This window comes from Carassius gibelio, chromosome B22, assembly GCF_023724105.1.
Source record: "Carassius gibelio isolate Cgi1373 ecotype wild population from Czech Republic chromosome B22, carGib1.2-hapl.c, whole genome shotgun sequence".
Taxonomy (NCBI): Eukaryota; Metazoa; Chordata; class Actinopteri; order Cypriniformes; family Cyprinidae; genus Carassius; species Carassius gibelio.
In genome coordinates, this window is record NC_068417.1 from 18,151,361 (window position 1) to 18,172,060 (window position 20,700).

The 20,700-nt window shown below is 38.2% G+C and overlaps 1 protein-coding gene across 3 annotated transcripts; it reads right to left on the reverse strand.

Moving 5' to 3' along the window:
* Positions 1–1,423: 1,423 nt before the first annotated feature.
* On the reverse strand, positions 1,424–12,133 carry LOC127988477 (uncharacterized). 3 transcript variants are annotated; one of them, XM_052591247.1, is made up of 7 exons: positions 11,969–12,133; positions 11,184–11,513; positions 10,708–11,028; positions 8,846–8,962; positions 8,065–8,379; positions 3,093–3,374; positions 1,424–2,929 (listed from the first exon to the last, which is right to left on the reverse strand). In XM_052591247.1, exons 1-7 carry the CDS (start codon positions 12,012–12,014, stop codon positions 2,865–2,867), a joined length of 1,476 nt encoding a protein of 491 aa, XP_052447207.1. In that variant the 5' UTR covers positions 12,015–12,133; the 3' UTR covers positions 1,424–2,864. The 3 variants fall into 3 exon arrangements, with proteins under 3 accessions (XP_052447207.1, XP_052447208.1, XP_052447206.1); XM_052591248.1 differs by having other exon boundaries at positions 1,424–2,914; positions 8,846–8,965; XM_052591246.1 differs by having other exon boundaries at positions 8,846–8,965.
* Between the last annotated feature and the right edge of the window lie 8,567 nt (positions 12,134–20,700).

Below are 20,700 nucleotides of genomic sequence, written 5' to 3' on the forward strand. Positions count from 1 at the left end.
TATTATCATTTATTTACAAAGCAGAACTCTGCTCATATATTCATTGCATTTGATGAAGTACCAAAAGCGTCTGTATAAACCACTCAAAACGTGCATTTCTGCATATGGCGGATGTTTTTATCCAAAGCGATGTCTGGGGGGGTTGGTTTTACAACAGCGTGGAGCTTGTTTTTGATGTATTTGTACTACTGTACATTTATAATACGTTATAAAATGCTACAGTTAAAATAGAAGTTGTGCGGGTATGTGATTCACTGATTTCATGTGACACTTGCAAGTAAGTTTGTGATTTGAAGTGAAGCCTGCTGTGGTCCTGTTGTGCTTGAGGAACAGAGTCTCTTCCGCGGCTCGGTATGCTTTCATCTCATTTTTTTTTTTTTTTTTTTGTGCCTGAGACTGACATTCACGTTACATGATTTGACTATTTTTTATGTAGAAAGGATGAGAGCGTACTGCATTAAAATAAATCACAATTCATTTTTCAAAACGAAACTAAAATGAAATCATCTTTGAGTGCAAGGGGCCCTGGTGTTTCGGGGGCCCTATGCAGCTTGCGTACTTTGCGTATACGAAGGATCGGCTCTGCCTCCATATATTCTTCCACTGCTGTGACATTTTGATCTGTTTTAGCATCCCTTTGTTATTTTATGTGCATGGCAATCCTCATACCATATCACTATATCATCTTATTTTCTTTCATTTTTATTTATTTATTTATTGGGCTGAAATGCTATAAAGGTAAGTACAGTTTAAAAATTGCTTTAAGAAATACTTTTAAAATAAAATTAAAAACAACATTAATCATCGGTTTCAGCGAATGGATAATTTTTTATATAAAATGTAACAATAGAGAAACATAATGGCTATTTTTAAAATGTTTAATTAATAGCAGCTTTTAAGAATGAGCTTTTTATTATGAAAATTGGTTATAAGTAGGTTAAGAATATTCTTAGTCATTGTTGAAATAGTACATTTCAATCTCCTTTGACCATTCATAAGCTAAACATTTAGGACTCAGGTTCTACCTTCAAGGTTCAACAAAACATTGGTTCATTTTTCGCTTTTGTAAAATCAGAAATGGGTAACACTTTAGAATAAGGTTCCATTATTTAATGTTAGTTAACTACTTTGGTTAACATGAACTAAGCAAGAACAATCCTTCTACAGCATTTATAAGTCTTAGTTCATGTTAATTTCAACATTTACTAATGCATTATTTAAATCAAAAGTTGTGCTTGTTATTATTAGTTAATGCACTGTGAATTACCATGAACTAACAATGAATAACTGTATTTTCATTAACTAACATTAACGAAGATGAATAAATACAGTAATAAATGTATTATTCATTGTTTATTCATGTTAATTAATACATTAACTAACATTAACTAATGGAACCTTATTCTAAAGTGTTACCCAGAAATGTGTTGTTGGGCTCAAATGCTCACACATTCACTCGATCCACGTCCTCTTCATTCAACAGCAGCATACAGTCACTGATTAATTTCCTTGTTTTCCTGTGGAATCTGAAGGAAAATACAGGGACAGACACAGAAACTGAAAAGAGAGAAATAATCTATTTCACATGTAATGGATGATGTTAATCTCAAAGAAAATGAGGGCTCCTAATTTTACAGGAAGTCAAAGACAAAAATCAAGTCTACAGTGAGCACCAGAAAACACTTTTACAATATATCTTCTGTTGGATTTATTTTTGTTATAATGCTAGTGTTACATTTCATGGAACCTTTTTACTATAAAGACCGTTTTGTCCAATGGAAAGAAACTTACTCCATTTAATAAGGCTGAACTCATTTTTCTCATAATCCATTTGTTGGTTTGAAGTAGATTCACACTTTTAAGTAATCACAATTGAATAAATAGTTATTCCACAACGTTTCCTTTTGTTTCTATTACTTTTATTTGTCAATGTTACTGAGAATTGTCAAGTTCATTTAACTTATATATATTTAATCATGCATGAAGTTTATTTACTTAAGTAAATTTAAACTTAATCTACAGTATCGATTATCAAAGGACATATCAAAACAGTCACCGTAAAAAACTTTAGTAAAGTTGTATATTAAAACATTTGAATGCATGCATTGATTAAGAAGCAAGCAAATGATCATAATCATTATCACAAACATGCTTTGAATTGCTCAGGTGATCAGAACAGACTATAGTCTTTTACATGAACAGATCTTCTGGAATATTATGTACCAGCGCTCGTGGAATGTGTCTGGCAGCAGACTGTTGCCTTACGAGATGAGTGAAATCCAATTTCACAGTAATGTACCAAATGACATCATGAATGTTTCCACTGGGAGACATTAGCAGGACACATGGAGTGAGCTTCCACTGCTATGTTTATCATAATTGGCCAATTAACATACCAGTTCTCCAAACTAATAGACTGCAAAGATGATATCAAAAGCTTGATGTCTAGTCATTTACTTAAGTCAGGCCAAAAAATCCCAAAACAACAATTTGACCAAATGTAATGTATAATAGCCATCTACAATAGTCATTTGAAAGAAACATTTCTAGTCGCTACTTGCAAAACAGCACTCTTCCACTGATTACTGTTTGAAACAACACTGAAACAACATCTCATGCTAAATGGTTATAAGTAGGTTAAGAATATTATTAGAAGTCACTGTTGTAAATCTAAATTTCCTTTGACCTTTCATAGGCTAAACATTTGACCTTTCATAAGCTAAACATTTAGGACTCAGAGGTTCTACCGTCAATTCTTTAAGATCTTTAATTTGATTCTTAGATCAGTTTTTGTCCACTAGAGGACAGAAATGATCGGCTCAGATGTTCTCCATGATTCACACTGCTGGGAGTCTCTCGCCTCATTAAACTGAACTCGTCTCCTGCTGCTCCTTTTCCCCCTTCTCTTGTTTTTCTGTGGAAACAACATCTAGAGACAATGACGAAAATTGAAACAGACAGAGAAACAGTGTTGCTTAAACATATACACATATTATTTTACAAATAGGAAGCTTCTCAACCAATCAGATTCAAGGACTAGAACTGTTGTGTAAACATACTGTTATTAAAGTAATAAATGATGCTTCACTCACCTGTGACATCTATATTGAATCTCCTGAATGTGGTCTTTAGGCTGTTGATGATCTGGAGTTTAAAATGTCCAGAGTCTGTGGTTCTGATGTCTTTGATGGTCAGAGATCCAGTCTCATCATCCAGCTCCAGTCTGTCACTAAAAATCTCAGTTGCTCTTGAATCCTTTATAGCAACGAGACGGTTTTCAGCTCCAAACGTCCACAGTATTAGATCACCGGTCTGTATTTCAGCATTATTGCGTAGAGGGACAGGTTCTCCCTCTTGCACTTTGTGCGTCCTCACTTCATGTCACAACAGCAAACAAACAAAGAAATACAGAAGAAAATAAAGTGGTAAGTAGTTTGCAGTTTTAACATTGCATGTTTAGATGACATTTCTAACGTACTTTGGCATATTCAAAGATAACTAGGAGCTTCCTCTCCATTTTGTATTGTTCAGTTATCTTACTGACAGCTAACATAATGAGACCCAAAGGCACTGAACTAATCCAATCACTGTAGGATGCTATTAGCTATCCACTTTGTAAGTGGGAAAAAAAATCACAGGAATTAAATTTTAGGCCTCATTCATATATGGAAATAAATCAGATAAAAATCAGATGCATAGCCTACATAATCACTGTCCGGAAAATTTTGTACTATATAATTATATTGATGTATATAACTATTGCATTAAAAATGTTTCTATATGAATTCCATGACAATAAATTAAAGGGCTACTCCACCCCAAAATTAAAATTTAATCATTATTCACTTACCCCCACATTGTTCCAAATACATAAAAGCTATGTTCATCTTTGGAACACAATTTACTCATTTGTGGCTAAATGCTCCCTCTATATTTTTCTTCAACCGAGGAATCTGATGCAGTGTTCTTTATAACTCTGCTCACTGGACGAGCGGCAAGCTGGGGAACCACCGTGTGGGAACAGAGACTTCCGTGCTGCACTTCCTTCCAAGCGTTTTCACAGGAGCTGAAGAAGGTATTTGATTGCACTGCTTATGGCAGAAAGGCAGCTCGACTTCTCACGGAGCTGCGACGAGGGGATCGCACCGTAGCCGATTATTGTATTGAATTTTGCACTTTAGCCGTGGAGTGCTGCTGGAATTCTGAGGCGCAGTTGGACCGGTTTCTTCATGGACTTTCGGACACCATCAAGGACGATATTTAGCAGGGTGGATAAGCTCATTGAGCTGGATATTCGGGTGGATGCCAGAGTAAGGAGGCGTGTTCAACAGAAGACACTAAGGAGAATCCCTGACATCACCCATCAGAGCAGCCTATCTTCAGTCATGGGCAAGAGTGAGTTCTCTTTTCCAGACCTCGAACCCATGCAGATGGGCAGGTCTCGCCTTTCACAGCAGGAGAAGCAGAGACGCAGAGAGAGAGGTTAGTGCTGACACTGTGGAGCCGCCGGCCACGTCGTTCTGCAAGTAAAAGCCGGTGGCCGCCAGTAGTTAAGAGGTTACTGACGGGTGGAGCAACTCTTAAATCCTCTGTTTCTGTTACGTCACTACCGTTAAGGCTGACTCTCCGTCACATAGTCCACAGTCTCCGTCAAACTCATCATCTCTGGACAACACACTGAGATCATTGACTTTCTGCTCACTGACACTCCTGCTGCTCCTGTGGTCTTGGGGCATCCCTGACTGGTGTTCCATAATCCCCACATAAACTGGGGATACATTTTGTGTTGTCCTGGAGTGAATATTGATGATCACACTGACCTGTCTAACGTGCCACGTGAGTACCTCAACCTGAATAGAGTGTTCATTAAGTCTCAGGCTGCTTCTCTACCTCTGCATCGTCCCTATGACTGTGCTATGGAGTTACTGTCAGGTACGTCAGGTACATTTCCAATCCAGAGAGGGAGGTCATGGATAAATATATTTCTGATTCTCTTGCAGCCAAGATCATCCGCCCCTCTTCCTCTCCAGCAGGTGTGGGATTTTTTTTTCGAAAAAAAGAAAGACGGCTCTCTTTGCCCCTGTATTGACTATCGAGGGTTGAATGACATCACGGTGAAGAATACTTATCCTTTGCCTTTGATGTCGTCGGCTTTCGTGCGTCTGCAGGGGGCAGCAATTTTTACGAAATTAGATCTCCGTAATGCTTATAATTTGGTTCGCATAATAGAGGGGGATGAATGAAAGACCACGATTAATACCCCCAGCGGGCACTTTGAATATCTTGTTCTTCCTTTTGGTCTTTGTAATGCCCCCGCGGTATTCCAAGCACTCGTCAACGATGTGTTGAGAGATATGGTAGATCAGTTAATTTATGTCTACCTGGATGACATACTGATCTTTTCTCATTCTCTCCAGGAACATGTTCAACATGTCAGGCGAGTGCTTCAGAGGCTGTTAGAGCATGGGCTTTTTGTCAAGGCGGAGAAGTGCACCATGCACAGTTGGTTCCTTTTTTGGGATACATCGTCTCGGCCGAGGGGGTGTGCATGGATACCGACAAGATTCAGGCTGTGGTAAATTGGCCAACCCCAGAGTCTTATAAGGCCGTGTAGAGGTTTCTGAGCTCTTCCAATTTCTACTGGAGGTTTATTTGCAACTTCAGCCAGCTAGCCGCACCTTTGACTGTCTTAACCTCCATCAAGACTGCCTTCAGGTGGTCTAGTGCAGCGGAAGCTGCATTTACCAAACTAAAGAACTGCTTCATTTCAGCTCCCATTCTCATGGCCCCTGATCCTTCCTGGCAGTTTGTGGTGGAGGTTGACTCGTCAGAGGTGGGGGTTGGCGTGGTTCTATCCCAGCATTCCCTCACGGATGTAAGGTGCATCCTTGCGTGTATTTCTCTCACCGTTTGTCCCCCGCTAAGCGTAATTATGACATTGGTAACAGAGAGCTGTTGGCAGTCAAGCTTGCTTTGGAAGAGTGGCGTCATTGCTTGGAAGGTTCGGGGTTTCCTTTAATTGTTTGGACCGATCACAAAAATATTGAATACATCAAGTCCACCAAAAGATTAAACTCTAGGCAGGCTCGGTGGGCTCTTTTTTTTCTGTGGTTTTGAATTTTCTATTTCTTATCGTCCAGGTTCTAAGAAAATCAAACCCGACACGTTATCCCGTATTATTTATGTTACGGATCACCCATCTTTTTCCGAACCCATTGTACAACAGAAAGACTTTATTTCTGCAGTGACATGGGATATTGTGTCAAAGGTTCGCATAGACTTGCAAGGGGTAACGCCCTGGCCCAGATGCCCACCGGGTCAGTTATTTGTGCCAGACGCTTTAAGGTCCGAAGTCATCCGATGGGGTCATTATTCCAAAGTAGCTTGCCATCCTGGGATTAATCGTACCATGTTTCTCGTTAAAAAAGCGGTTTTGGTGTCCAGCAATGGCTTGTGACATTTGTCTTTTTGTTTTGGCTTGCTCTGCCTGTGCTGTTTTGAAGTCTTCCAATCGACCCCCTGCTGGACTCCTTCAGCCGCTGTTAGTTCCTTTGAGACACTGGTCCCACATTTCACTAGATTTCGTGTCAGGTCTCCCTCCTTCACAGGGAAACACGGTGGTTTTGACTGTGGTGGACTGGTTCTCAAAGGCAACTCATTTCATTCCTCTGCCTAAATTACCCTCTGCCAAAGAAACAGCTGTTGCTGTCATAGATCACATTTATTGCTTACATGGCCTCCCGATGGACGTGGTTTCTGACAGGGGGCCTCAGTTTGTTTCCAAATTTTGGATAGAATTTTTTTAAATTACTGGGGGCGACTGTTAGTCTTTCCTCTGTATTTCATCCTCAGAGTAATGGTCAGACGGAGAGGGCCAACCAAGATCTAGAACGAGTGTTGCGATGTTTGGTTTCTCAGAACCCCTCCTCTTGGAGTCAACAGCTCTCATGTAACTTGTTACCAGTTTCAGCTACGGGCCTATCGCCTTTTCAGTGTAGTTTAGGGTACCAGCCACCACTTTTTCCAGAATTGGAATCCGAAGTCGCGTTCCCCTCTGCCCATGCATTTATCCAGAGGTGCCGACGCACCTGGACCAGGGCCAGATTGACCCTGCTCCGGGTGTGGGCGCACACCAAGGTTCAGGCCAGTCACCACTGGTTGAAACCTCCCATCTACGTCGCAGGTCAAAAAGTGTGGCTTTCATCACAGAATATTCCTCTACGATCCGTCATTAATAAGCTTGTGCCAAAATTTATTGGCACATTTACTGTCACCAAAATTATTTATAAATTACTGTCAAATAAAATTAATTCCCTCCTGGGTATAGGAGAATTCATTCGGTGTTTCATGTTTCTAAATTAAAGCCCGTTTTTCATTCACCCATTAATCCGCCCAGTTTTGTTTTCTTCGCTTACAAAAAGTGTTCCCATCGCGTCATATGACCCAGATTGCACATCTGATGGCAGATGGAGTATTCTGACGACGACTTTCATAGCTTTTCTGGACCTTGACACTGTTATTTACTTGGCAGTCTATGGGACAGTCTCAAGCCTCCAGGTTTTCATCCAAAATATCTTAAATTGTGCTCCAAAGACAAACAGGTTTGGAACGACATAGGGGTAAGTGATTAATGACAAAATTTTCATTTAGGGGTAGAGTATCCCTTTAAACTTATTGTACTATGGAAATTGATTTGTGATGTCATATATGATATTTGTTGTGTTTTGTTTCACGAAGTGCAGTGTAAAATCCACACATCTTGATATGGGTCACTTTTAAAATAAATGTAAGCATGTCGTCTAAAACTTCAAATAGAGAGACAAAATCGGAATAGGTCATGAAGACCTACAATGCAAATGTGACCCTTAGAGTCCTCCAGAGTTTAGCTCCAAGCTGCTGCAACCATCTTGCCTGGAAGTTTGTAGTAATCCTGAAGACCTTGATTAGCTGTTTAAATAAGCAGTTTAATGAAGCTAAACTCTGCAGGAAATTGGTCCACCAGGAACATGTTTGGACATCCCTGATCTAAACCATGATCATTAACACATTGAAAGACTTACTCACCACCAACAGTCAGAATGAATCGCTTGTATTTGGTTATTCTTCTTCTGCTGCTGATCTTGAGGTTATAGAGTCCAGTGTGAATGGTTCTGATGTTATTGATGGTGAGATTTCCCAAATCATCTAGGCTCAGTTTGCTCCTGAATCTCCCATCAACACCAGGATATGCTCTCTTGCTATTCACTCCATTAATTTCATGGATGGCAATGAGATTGTTTTTATCTCCGTACCACCATTGTATCTTTTCATCTTTATGTATTTCAGTAAGACCAGTAGGTAGAATGACAGATTCTCCTTCTATCACTGACTGATTTTCACCTGTGACAGCAGCACATTGGTTATTTTGGCTTGGCATGTTCACAGAAATTGCAAATAGCAGATATTGATGATTTACATATGAACTGTACAAAGAATGTGGGATGATTTGTATTACAAATGTATCAATCCACTGAGAATCAGAATGGCTCTATAAAATACATATATGAGCGGAAAATATGTGTACAAATGTTTTTACGCAGCAGTCTTGATTCACCAATAATGAATCAAGATTGACATCTTGAACCTTCATCCTTTCAATCAAGCCCTTCCCCAAACTCCACCAATTAATTAAAAAAGGTACAAAATAAAACACGTTATTCTAATGCTATTCTTAAATGTAACTGAAAGTATATTTCTTCCATTCACAAATCCAGTCAATCTGAAACATTTAAATACTGATTTTTAAACATTATTATGCACCTTTAAGCTCTAATGCAGCATACCAAAAAGTGGCTATCATACTTACACAATAGTTTTTTTAGTTTACAGTTTCTGCACTGACAGTAAATCAAAACTGCAACCGCCAGCAGAACGGCAATAGTTATCGCTGCTGTAACACCAGGAGACAGACCAAGATCGGCAGCTGCTAAAGAAAAAGACGTGTGGGTGAATGTGTCAGACTGAATTTTAATCAGATTTTTTATTAAAATGTTTTGAGTAACCAAGTCAAGTTATTGTAACAATATATATATATATATATATATATATATATATATATATATATATATATATATATATATATATATATATATATATATATATTATATATATATAAGTAACATTACCCAGCCCAGCCCTAAATCATATTTTCAAATAGTTGTTGATTATATATATATATATATATATACACACACACACACACACACACAGTACAGACCATAAGTTTGGACACACCTTCTCATTCAAAGAGTTTTCTTTATTTTCATGACTATGAAAATTGTAGAGTCACACTGAAGGCATCAAGGGCTATTTGACCAAGAAGGAGAGTGATGGGGTGCTGCGCCAGATGACCTGGCCTCCACAGTCACCGGACCTGAACCCAGTCGAGATGGTTTAGGGGTGAGCTGGACCGCAGACAGAAGGCAAAAGGGCCAACAAGTGCTAAGCATCTCTCGGGGAACTCCTTCAAGACTGTTGGGAGACCATTTCAGGTGACTACCTCTTGAAGCTCATCAAGAGAATGCCAAGAGTTTGCAAAGCAGTAATCAAAGCAAAAGAAGAAGCTAGAATATGACATATTTTCAGTTGTTTCACACTTTTTTGTTATGTATGTAATTCCATATATAATACCACATGTGTTAATTCATAGTTTTGATGCCTTCAGTGTGAATCTACAATTTTCATAGTCATGAAAATAAAGAAAACTCTATGAATGAGAAGGTGTGTCCAAACTCTGTACTGTGTGTGTGTGTGTGTGTGTGTGTGTGTGTGTGTATATATATATATATATATATATATATATATATATATATATATATATATACATACATACATACATACATACATACATACATACATACATATATATATATATATATATATACACATATTAGGGCTGCACGATATTGGGAAAAAATTACATTGCGATATTTTATTTTTCTGCGATATATATTGCGATATGAAATAAAAAAATATTCTTACAAACAAACATGGGGTGAGCAAACTTACATTCTCATTTTAAATTATTTAAACATCGACACCATCGTGTCAATTGATTAATATGCGCGAGGGAGAGAGAGCAAGACAGCGCTCGTGTTGTTTGAAGACATTGAGCGTGCGGCCGGGGCTCGCTTTGCGCGCGCGCTCTCTCTCTCTCAGGCCGGTGACAGGTGCAGTATAAATAGGCGTCGGCTCTATTTCTAGCATGCACGTGTTTTCCGCGCGGCTTGAGCCGCGCCTGAGACGCGCGTCTCATGCAGGCAGTCTGCAAGCTCTAACCTGTTAACATGGGAGCCGAATTAAAAACGGACACGCCACGCAGCTGAGATGCTTGCGCCACGCATCTAGTGTGTCGCCGGCCGCGCGCTCTCTCTCTCTCTCTCTCTCGCGCGCGCGCGCTCTTTGGCCCATACAGTTAATGAATAACGGATCAACTACGACAGCCTACATCGCACATCCTGCGATGTGACTATCGTGGATTTGTACATCGCGATATCGATGCTTAAACAACACATCGTGCAGCCCTAATATATATATATATATATATATATATATATATATATATATATATATATATATATATATATATATATATATATATATATATATATATATATATATATATATACTAAGGCAGGGGTTCTCATCAATATAACTATAAAGCCTCACCCTTGACAGAAAGAAGGAATTGCTGGGAGCTCTCTCGGCCTCTGATCTGTACTTCATAAAGTCCAGCGTGTTCAGTTCTGGTGTTTGTGATGGTCAGAGCTCCGGTCTGATTGAGCTGCAGACGATCTTTGAATCTCTCATCAGCAGCATTTAATGAGCTCTCATTAGTCCCTACATCGAGTTTAGCCAGGAGGATGCCTTTATCTCCAAACCTCCACACTATCAGATCATCTGAGTGTATTTCAGCATCAGTTTGTAGAGTGACAGGATCTCCCTCCATCACTGACACTGACTTCACTCCATCCGTCTCATTAACAACGCCTGGAAAACATCCAGATCAGATGTGTGATTGAGTGGACTGGACTGAGGTTAGAAGTGGGACATTTCAACTTAAATCAAGATATTTGTCTGTAATGTAATACATTAGATTTTCAATGATCTAACATTCATCTATACAAACCTTGATCTATACCCACCAAAGACAGTAATACTAAATATCTTGATTGTAGTCTTTTTTCTAGAGACAGTTAGTTTATATTGTCCAGTGTGTGTGATCCTTGTATTCCTAATAGTCAGAGAGCCAGTGTTTTGATCCACTTGCAGTCTGCCAATGAATCGCTCATCATCGGTTAAAAATAATGAGGTCAAATCGTTCTTTCTCGTTATTTGAGATACGATAGAGTCTTTAGGTCCAAACATCCACAGTATGGTATCATCGTTTTGTATTTGAGTAAGGTCCATGTGTAGAGTGACAGAATCCCCTTCCATCACTGACACTGACACGGTTTCATCTCCACCAGACACACCTGCAGAATAAAGGGAACAGTTACAGATATAGATTAAATTCACTAATACCACGTTAGTAATAGATTCAACTGAAAACATTGTGTGAGACAGAAATGAAATTGCAACTGAACACAATCATATAAAAGATGATTTAGACGCTCATATGCTTGCCTGTATATGCATCATTATTGTATATACTGAATTTCGTACTCCAATATTACCGTCTCTTTGCATTAATAAGCTTTAGGCTATATAACGTTTCTTACGAGATGCGAGATGAGGATGTGCGCGTGAAACGTGAACGCATTTTCCCCTAATTCTCCAGCAAATTCAACGAAGCACTTATTCAGATGCGATCTGAATAATGAAGACCTTACTAAAACGCTTGCCATATTATCTATAAATGCGCGTTGTTTCTTCAATGTCAGTTCCCGCTTTTGTCTAACAGTTGAGAAAACTTAGATTCATAACTTACCTTCAATAAATAGTAATAAAAGAGAGAGCAATAACGTGTTCTGCATGATTTTTTTTTTTTATAGAGCGGTGTCCAAATGTAATATGGATAATCAGTAGAGATCGTTTCTGTTTCTCTTTTCCAATAGGTTTTCAAGTAAATGTTCTTCTTATCCGATCCGCGCTCATGTGAACATGGGCGTAGATTACGCAGCGGACGTAATCTACGCCGCCCTACCCCACCCACCCCAACCACTTTTAATATCACGTAAATCCGTCCCCCACACCTTTTTGTTCAAGTGTATTCACAAAGAGGTTTTCAAGAGCTGGTGTGAATAAATATAGGGTGAATTGCGCTAATTTGGGACATGTTTTGCCTTTCAGATTTCTGTGACATATTGCGATGTGTAACCAAAACATTGAATCCATAAATAATACGATTAAAAAACAACAACAAAAAACAACAGGATGTGTCTCCAGTTTCACTGGCATAGCCTACATGTATTTATGGGGGAGCTACAAACACGAAACCTTAATGGTCCCGCATTAGGCAGTGTCCTACTTTAGGGCACTTTTTTACTTTTTAAGGTCAAAGAGAGCGGATATCCGCGCATGACCTGATATTTTATTCGGAGAAGGCGAGATGAACATCACCGCGAGCGCTAAACGCTCCTGCAGCGCTCTCAGTCATAACAGGAAACTCCTAATATGGGCAACAGCGTCCAGCTATCGCTGTATGAAAACAGTTTTCACAGGAAAAAAATAAACTTTTTGAAACATGAAGACATTAAACATACGATTGTGACAATATATGGTTTATATAGTCATCTTCAGCAGGCGATAAAGTATATGAACAATGCAGTGCTAACTGACATTGCATTAAAGGGTAACCATATTTTGAAAACCAGGACACTCTGCACAGCAATGAGATACGCAAATGATACTTGAAGTTTACTCAAAGATACCTTATAATTTCAATACATTTATAGTATGCATCCTCTGTATGGATAGAAAAATTGTTGTATTGCAAAATATCTGTAACCAAAGACACAAATTCAGATTCAACATGTTTTATTATGACAAGTTTAAAAAATAACGAATTAAATAATCATAAAAAAATGTCTCTTCTGTATTCGAAAAATAAATAAGTAATAAATAGCAAAAGAATACCTATGCTATATTTGCAGTATATATATATAGTTTTCTTCTTCATCCTCATTTTCCTCTTCATCCTGTTTTTTCTTCCTCATCCTCTTGTCTATATTTTGCTGTAGAGCTGATCTTTTCTAGCAGTTTTTTGTTGCTTAACAAAAAAGCATGAAAGTCTTTGCAAGAAGAGTCTTTCAAATTGTATTGCACAAACAGAATCCCTTTCAATGACTCAACAGAGAGTTGGTTCCTCTCCTTTCCACTGGCTCTGCATCAGTGAGAAAACCCTCTCAACATCTGCATTGTGAGAGGGAAGTGCAAAGACAAAATGTGCAATCTTCAGTAGTTCTGAGTAGCATGCTGCTTTTGGCCTTCTCAAAGTATTTGGTCCATTTCTGGTGCACCTGCAGGGCAATGAACTCCTCATCACTGTTGCATCTTTCTATGAATTTCTTCAGGTTGGAGGCCAGGTCAAAACACTTGATATCATCAATTGGCACCCACTTCTCTAGGTACTTGATGCAGGCTTCCACATCATTCCAGTCTGGTGGCTCACTCATATCCATCCACATTGAGAACTATTCCATGGGATCCATCTGCTGTTCAATATTTTCTTCACCTCCATGACGGAGTCGTTTTCCTTTTCCATTTGTTGAATGTGGGTGACATGAGTGAATGCATGTGCCACATGTAGATCTCACTGGGCCCGGTTCCCCGAAACGTTCTCATCGCTAAGTAGTTCTTAACCTATTCCTCTCTTAACGTTATGGCACAATTCCCGACACGTTCGTATACTAAGTATATCTTTTGTAAGTCAAACTTTCGTAAGGTTGGTCTGGACCATTCGTAAACTCTCTGTTAGCGTTGTTTGAGCTCAAGACGCTAGTCTCCGACACTGTGCAGCAGTCTTTAGAAATCAGTGCAGCGCAGCACAAGTCAAACTATGGTATGTTGACAATGTTGTGGCTCAACAATGATTTTATGTTATGGACATTTTAAAACTAATAATAAAATATGTCGGATGTGTGTCAAGAATAGATACAGGCCTATTTATGAAGTTGACTTTATTTGGTATCAGAACTAATATGGTGGTAATTAGCCTAGGCTATTTCGTAATGTCATTAAAGCGTTTCAGTTTGACAATAGCTTTTGATAATTAAAATCTGGCAAACAATTTGGCTCTAAAGACTGATTTGGCTAAGATCTATAAATGGGTAAGCATGGTGGTCTCCAGTAAGTGACCAACTATGGCAGCGATCCAACGTGTCCTTGTATTGAATCAAAGATGGCGCCGGCCAAGTCCATGTCTTCAAACCTTTTGACATTTTGCCTTACGTGGCTATATATATTATATACGATACAATACAATACCACATTAAACAGAAGTAACTGCAGCTGCTTGCCAATCAATTCTGATTGTTAAGTTCCTTACCATTAATACAAAAGTGTATTACATCATTTTTAGAAGTCGTTAAACCCATGTCAAGAAGCGGCACAACGGGATAAGGAGGGTGGATGATTAGCAAGGGATACCCGGTTCATCTAACTGTCACAACATCTTGTTAACATATTACTGACCATTTGATAATTTAATTTATAGTCTGTATTTTATTGATAACTTAAACGTTGTTAAAATAAATGTTACTGTAATAATTTGAGGAATGTTTCATTTGCATAGAACGCCTTTCTTAATGCTGTATTGCACCTTCGCGTGAAGTGGAAAATCGATTCATGAGCAATCGATGCCAACTAATTCAGCACCCTCACTTTGGACAGCGTCCTTGTTACGTCGGACGTAAGAGGCAGCGTGCTAAGAAGCTTCCTAAGGGACACTTCGGGGAACACACTTAGGAACATAAACAACTTTGATAAGATATATCTTTTGAGTATTCTTAGCGTGCTAAGAGTGAGCGTTATCGGGGGAACCGGGCTCAGGTCATTTTCAAAACACTTCTTGATCACTATGGGTGGCTTTTGATGTGACAAAAAGAATGCCTTTAAAGCTGGAAACATCTGTAGCATCCTATCAATGGATGGGAACAATGACAGCCACGTTGTCTTGCTGTGAGAAAGCATCCTTCTGTACTCAATGTCAACAAAATCACAATACTTCCCCAGGTTCTCAATGCGTACAGTGTAAATACTGGTAGATTTGAAACATGATATTCTCAAGGTCAACATCTATTGTGTCTGCCCCATGATGAACAAAATTATTCAATGTGTGTGCTGGGCAACCCACACCAATCAGTCTTGTTCTGCAGCAACCTCTAATATGGAAGTGAATGGTGCCAGACGACTGTCTAATATTCTTAGAATTATCTTCTTTTGTGTTCAGCAGAACAAACTGGTTGGGAAATTTCAACCACAATACCCCATGATTTATTGAGTGAACATATGTATAAAAAAAAAAAAAAAATCTTTATAACTCTGTACCACAACTTAACCTGAGAGGGAATCCATATCTTTCCACAGACTCTTGGAAGAAGGTCAGTGCAGTTAATGCTGTATTATTTGTGGCAGCCCCAAGGTACTTTATCTGTAAAATTTGAAAGTGTTGTTAGTTCTGTTTATCTGGTACCCTGTACATAATTCCAATGTTACTTTACACTGTAAAAAAGAAGAAAAACAAAATTACCTTTCGCGAAAAGCCGTCCACCCCTCCAAACAAGACAATTTTATACCTTAAACCACAGGCGTTAGACCAGGATTCTCAACTCTGGCTCTTGAGTTCCACTTCCTGCAGAGTTTAGCTCCAGCCTTGATTAAACTCACTTGCCTATAACTTTCTAGTAATCCTGAAGACATTGATTAGCTTGTGTAAATGTTTTTGATTAGGGTTGGAGCCAAACTCTGCAGGAAAATAGACTTCAAGGGACAGAATTTGAAAACCGCTACATTAAAGTCCCCCTGTGGTGAAAATCTATATTTTGATTAATGTTTGTGTGGTGTTTTTAACATGCTTTAAGACAAGCCATGTGTGAATTCATAAGTCGACACCGTTGCGGAGTATTTTCTCCTTTAAAACTGCAGTGAACCAAAGACAGTCTCAAAAACACGCTTTGAAATCGTTGGTGTTTCTGACGTCACAAACTACCTTGTAACCAATCAGGTATACGTGTGATCGTCAACCAGTGGATCCTTGAGCTGAGTGAGTGGAGGCAGGGCTCATTTGCATATTCATAGAACCGTGCATACTAAATGAGGCAAGGGTGACAAGTTACATACAAGCTATTTTAAGCCATTAAAGGATTAAGGCTGGTTCACACGGCAGGATAATTAGGCCGATTTTAGCCCCGATTCAGCCCTTCCGACAATCTTAGGGTGTACTCACACTAGTCAAACGAACCGCGCTTTGGTGGTCAAACGCACTCGGGCACGGTTCAAACTGGCTAGTGTGAGTACACCCTTAGGATGCTCCGATTATCGTAAAATAATCTGATCAAATATTCCTGCCGTGTGTGGTGTGTTAAGACTGCTATCCTCTGCTCGGAAGAACGTCGGGACTGCTCCGATCTCAAATCGGGGATATCCAACATGTTGGATTTATTTGGCCCCATTTCTTCTCGTGTGTGGTATCCCCCGAGGACAAACAATCACGCAGCCTGTGGACTGTGGCGTGTAGCCAATCAGAAAGCTAGGTGACGAGGCGGTGATAGTACCGGGAAACAAAATCAAAACAGCCGGCGTATATAATATAACAAATACAAATAAAGTCGATGGGCATAACTACATCCACAACTGCAGTCCACCAGAATACATGGAAATGAATATATTAACGTTTATTTCAACGATTAAAGGTGCTGTAGGGAACTTTTGTAAAAAAAAAAATATTTTTTACATATTTATTAAACCTGTCATTATGTCCTGACAGTAGAATATGAGACAGATAATCTGTGGAAAAAATCAAGCTCCTCTGGCTCCTCCCAGTGCTCCTATTGCCATTTGCAGAAAGTCATCCGCTCCGGGTAAGAATCAACCAATCAGAGCTGCGGTCCGTAACTGTGTTTGTGTTCAAAATGTAGAAAAATTAACATAATAAGCTAGTACACCATGAATCCATTTTCCAAACCGTGTTTTTAGCTTGTCCTGAATCACTAGGGTGCACCTATAATAAGTGTTTATATTCTGACTATTTTAGATTGCTTCGGGGGTACCGCGGCGGAGTAACCCAGTACCTTTGTGATTCTTCATAGACATAAACAGAGAGAAGTAGTTCCGGCTACGATGTTCTTCCGCAAGACGCAAGCAGTTCTGTTTATTAACCGCTAGAGCGTCAAAAGTTCCCTACTGCAGCTTTAATCTGTGTAGTACGTAACAACATTTCTATGAGATAAAACAACAACTTTCCTCCATATCATGATGTAGCAAGTATAGTCCATGCTCGCGTTGTCTCCACCTCTTTGACCATCGCCTTTTCTTGTTTTTCTTATGTTTCTTTTCCGTTAAAAACAAAGCACAAACTACGGCCACTGCATCCTCTTCGTCCGCCATGATTGTTTACTCTAAAGTCACGTTTGATCTCGAGGGATTTTGCGAGATTTCCCGTCTGACCTGGGAATGCTCGGTAGTCAAATCGGTTCATGTGTGATGTGTTGATATTGCCGTGTGTGCAGCCACACACGGAACGACCAAAACTGTTAGACCCGTGATTTTTTATCGCCATGTGTGGGGTCTCTCAGGTTTGGAAAATCGGCCGACAATTTTAAAATCGTCCCGTGTGAACCAGCCTTTAGTTCACTTTCAAAAAATAAAATTGTGCTGATAATGTACTCACCCCCATGACCAAGACCAACCAAGTCCATGTCTTTCTTTCTTCAGTCAAAAATAAATTAAGATTTTTAGGAAAACATTCCAGGATCTTTCTCAATTTAATGGACTTCAATGGAAACCAATGATTTGAAGGTCCAAATGTCAGTCTCAATCAAAGGCTTTACACAATCCCAGTCGAGAAATAAGCATCTTATCTAGCGAAACGATCGGTCATTTTCTAAATATATATATATATATATATATATATATATATATATATATATATATATATATATATATATATATATATATATATATATATATATATTGGCTTTTTAAGTCTTGTTAGCTATTCTTTTTAGCTATTTGAAGTACTTTTTTCATTAATTACACAAATTTAAATCAATGTTATAATGTGCATCATGACATGCATTTAGCTCATTTAAGGTCATTTTGAAAGTATAAAATTAAATTAATAAATGAACCAGTCAGTAACTGATCCACATATCATGTTTTTATTCTGTTTGTACATCTGTCCATTGAACTGTTTATCTTTAATTTTTTGCATCTTTAGTGTTTGCCATTTCAAATCTAATCCCATTTTAAAGTTCACTGCAAACCATTCATTCATATTAGTAGAAAAATATCCACATAATAATGACATAAACTACAATTTAATGACAATGTTATAATTGTCATTACAACATTTTAGAATCAACATTACTTGAATCCATAAGTCAAGATATTGATGGGTTTAACTGCATTTAGAAATCTTTATCATCAGAAAGATTGTCAAGCTCAAATTGTGTGTCGTCCAGCTGTATGGCAAACCGTAAACAAGACTGAGGATTCCAGCCAGGGGCGATTCTAGGATTTTTTCAACTGGGGGGCACAAGAGGGGCCACGATTAATACAGAGGGGCCAATCTTGTGTTGTTTGAACTGTATATCCAAATCATTTCAAGAGTTCAGTAACCTTTAAAATCAGTAATAAACAGTGATACCCTATTATATTTTAATAGCAGTTATTCACTGCTCTAAAAAAAAAAAATCAAATACAATTTGTATTAACTTTTCACTTTACAAAAGTGAAAGAAAAACTGTAATAAATAAAAGAATCCAATGTATGAATAGTGTACAACTCGCAAATAATAATAATCAGAATAACATTAATAATTCATAGAAATAAATACACAATTAATTAATTAATATAACTACTATAAATTTTATATAATTTCATAATATGTTTTTGTTTATTATCCACGTCCCATTCAATTTGCATAGCAGCAGTTGCAGTAAATTTGCATTGACGAATAAACAAAATCTACTTATGTCAAGGCTAATTAATCTTGAGCATATTGATTTAAAAATATCATATATCCATACTTTGTTAGAAAGCTACTTGTTCAAAAAGGTAGCTTTAGTTTAACATGTAAAATATGTGGATCCTATAAAACAGCAATCGCGGAGCACCATGGTGATTTAGAACGCCAACTGAATTTATTAGGAATCTACAGACGCAAATAGACTAAAGGTGTAGAAAAATAAAGACCTATATGTGTATTTTGGACTTTTTTTTCACCACAAGTCTGAAAGAAGATATGTTACTGAAGACAAACAGGCCCAAATCTCAAAATTGACCAGTAAAAAAAACGATGTTTTTGCATGTGTCCAGAGGTGGGTAGAGTACCCAAAAACTTTACTCAAGTAAAAGTAAAAGTAATTCTAGAAATATTTACTCAAGTAAAAGTAAAAGTACTAGTCTTGAATAGTTACTTGAGTAAGAGTAAAAGAGTATCGGATAAAAAATCTACTCAAGTAGTTAGTTACTTTGGGTCATATATACGGAGCCTATTTTTATTTAGATATATAGACAAAAAATGTATGTAATGTGTGTGTGCGTGTGTAAATGTATATATTTCATCAGCCTTTACTGCAATTTATTATAAAACCCTGTCTGTTTACTTAAGTAACAGATATAGGTTTCATGCCATAACATATTTTTAATACGACTGACTTTATATTAAATGTGAATTTAACATTGAAAGTTAATGTGATATAAATATTGCTACTAATCTTTCATTGTTCAGAAAGAGAGCAAATAACATTAACATTATTAAAGATCATTTTCACTGACAGTCTAGATTTCAATCACTCTCAGAAACTCCCATTAAAATCACTGAAACTGTTAACACTGTGAAATCAATATCTTAATTATAGATTCGTACACACATCTGCACTTTGTTGTTTCTGACGAGAGAATTCGCCAGAAAGAGGTATTCAGTCAGCGAGCGAGTGAAGGAAGCACCGGCATTTCAGCGATGACTCATCGGAACACCTCTGATTGGCCAATGCATTCAAACGAACCGTGTGTGATTGGTTATAATGCGCAACGCTGTAAAACGCATCTATCTCTGGCTCAGCGCCAGCAAGCGATCACAGATCTGAATTTAACAGCTGATGATATGACTTGCTGAACGTACTCGCACCGGTGTGATTGAATTAAAATTAATACAATCTTAATCGGCTATTTTTTGTCTTTTGGAAGCTGCATTCAACTTGACTCCCCTCTGTTATAAGCCACACACGTACAACAAACTACTGTCATAGTGGTATCGTGTACTGTAATCGAATGTAGCCCAAGTTATTACCTGTTAAACAGTAGACAGCACACGCGGTGTTCATCTAATAAGGATCTCCACCGCAAGCAAATAATAGCCTTTGCAGATTTGCTTTCAATTCAGTGCAGTTCCATAGTCCCGTTTTCAACGCTGTTGATGCTAAACGTTACAACTCTGAGTGAACCGCTTCAGACGCTCAGTGCGTGAGGCAGGGAACTGAACGAATCATTCAAACT

Coding starts and splice junctions, on each gene's coding strand:
- LOC127988477 (XM_052591246.1), bottom strand. CDS start 12,014: ATGCAGAACACGTTATTGCTCTCTCTTTTATTACTATTTATTGAAG. Junction 11,514..11,968: donor TTTATTACTATTTATTGAAG/GTAAGTTATGAA, acceptor TTTATTCTGCAG/GTGTGTCTGGTGGAGATGAA. Junction 8,380..8,845: donor TAAACTAAAAAAACTATTGT/GTAAGTATGATA, acceptor CTGCTGTCACAG/GTGAAAATCAGTCAGTGATA.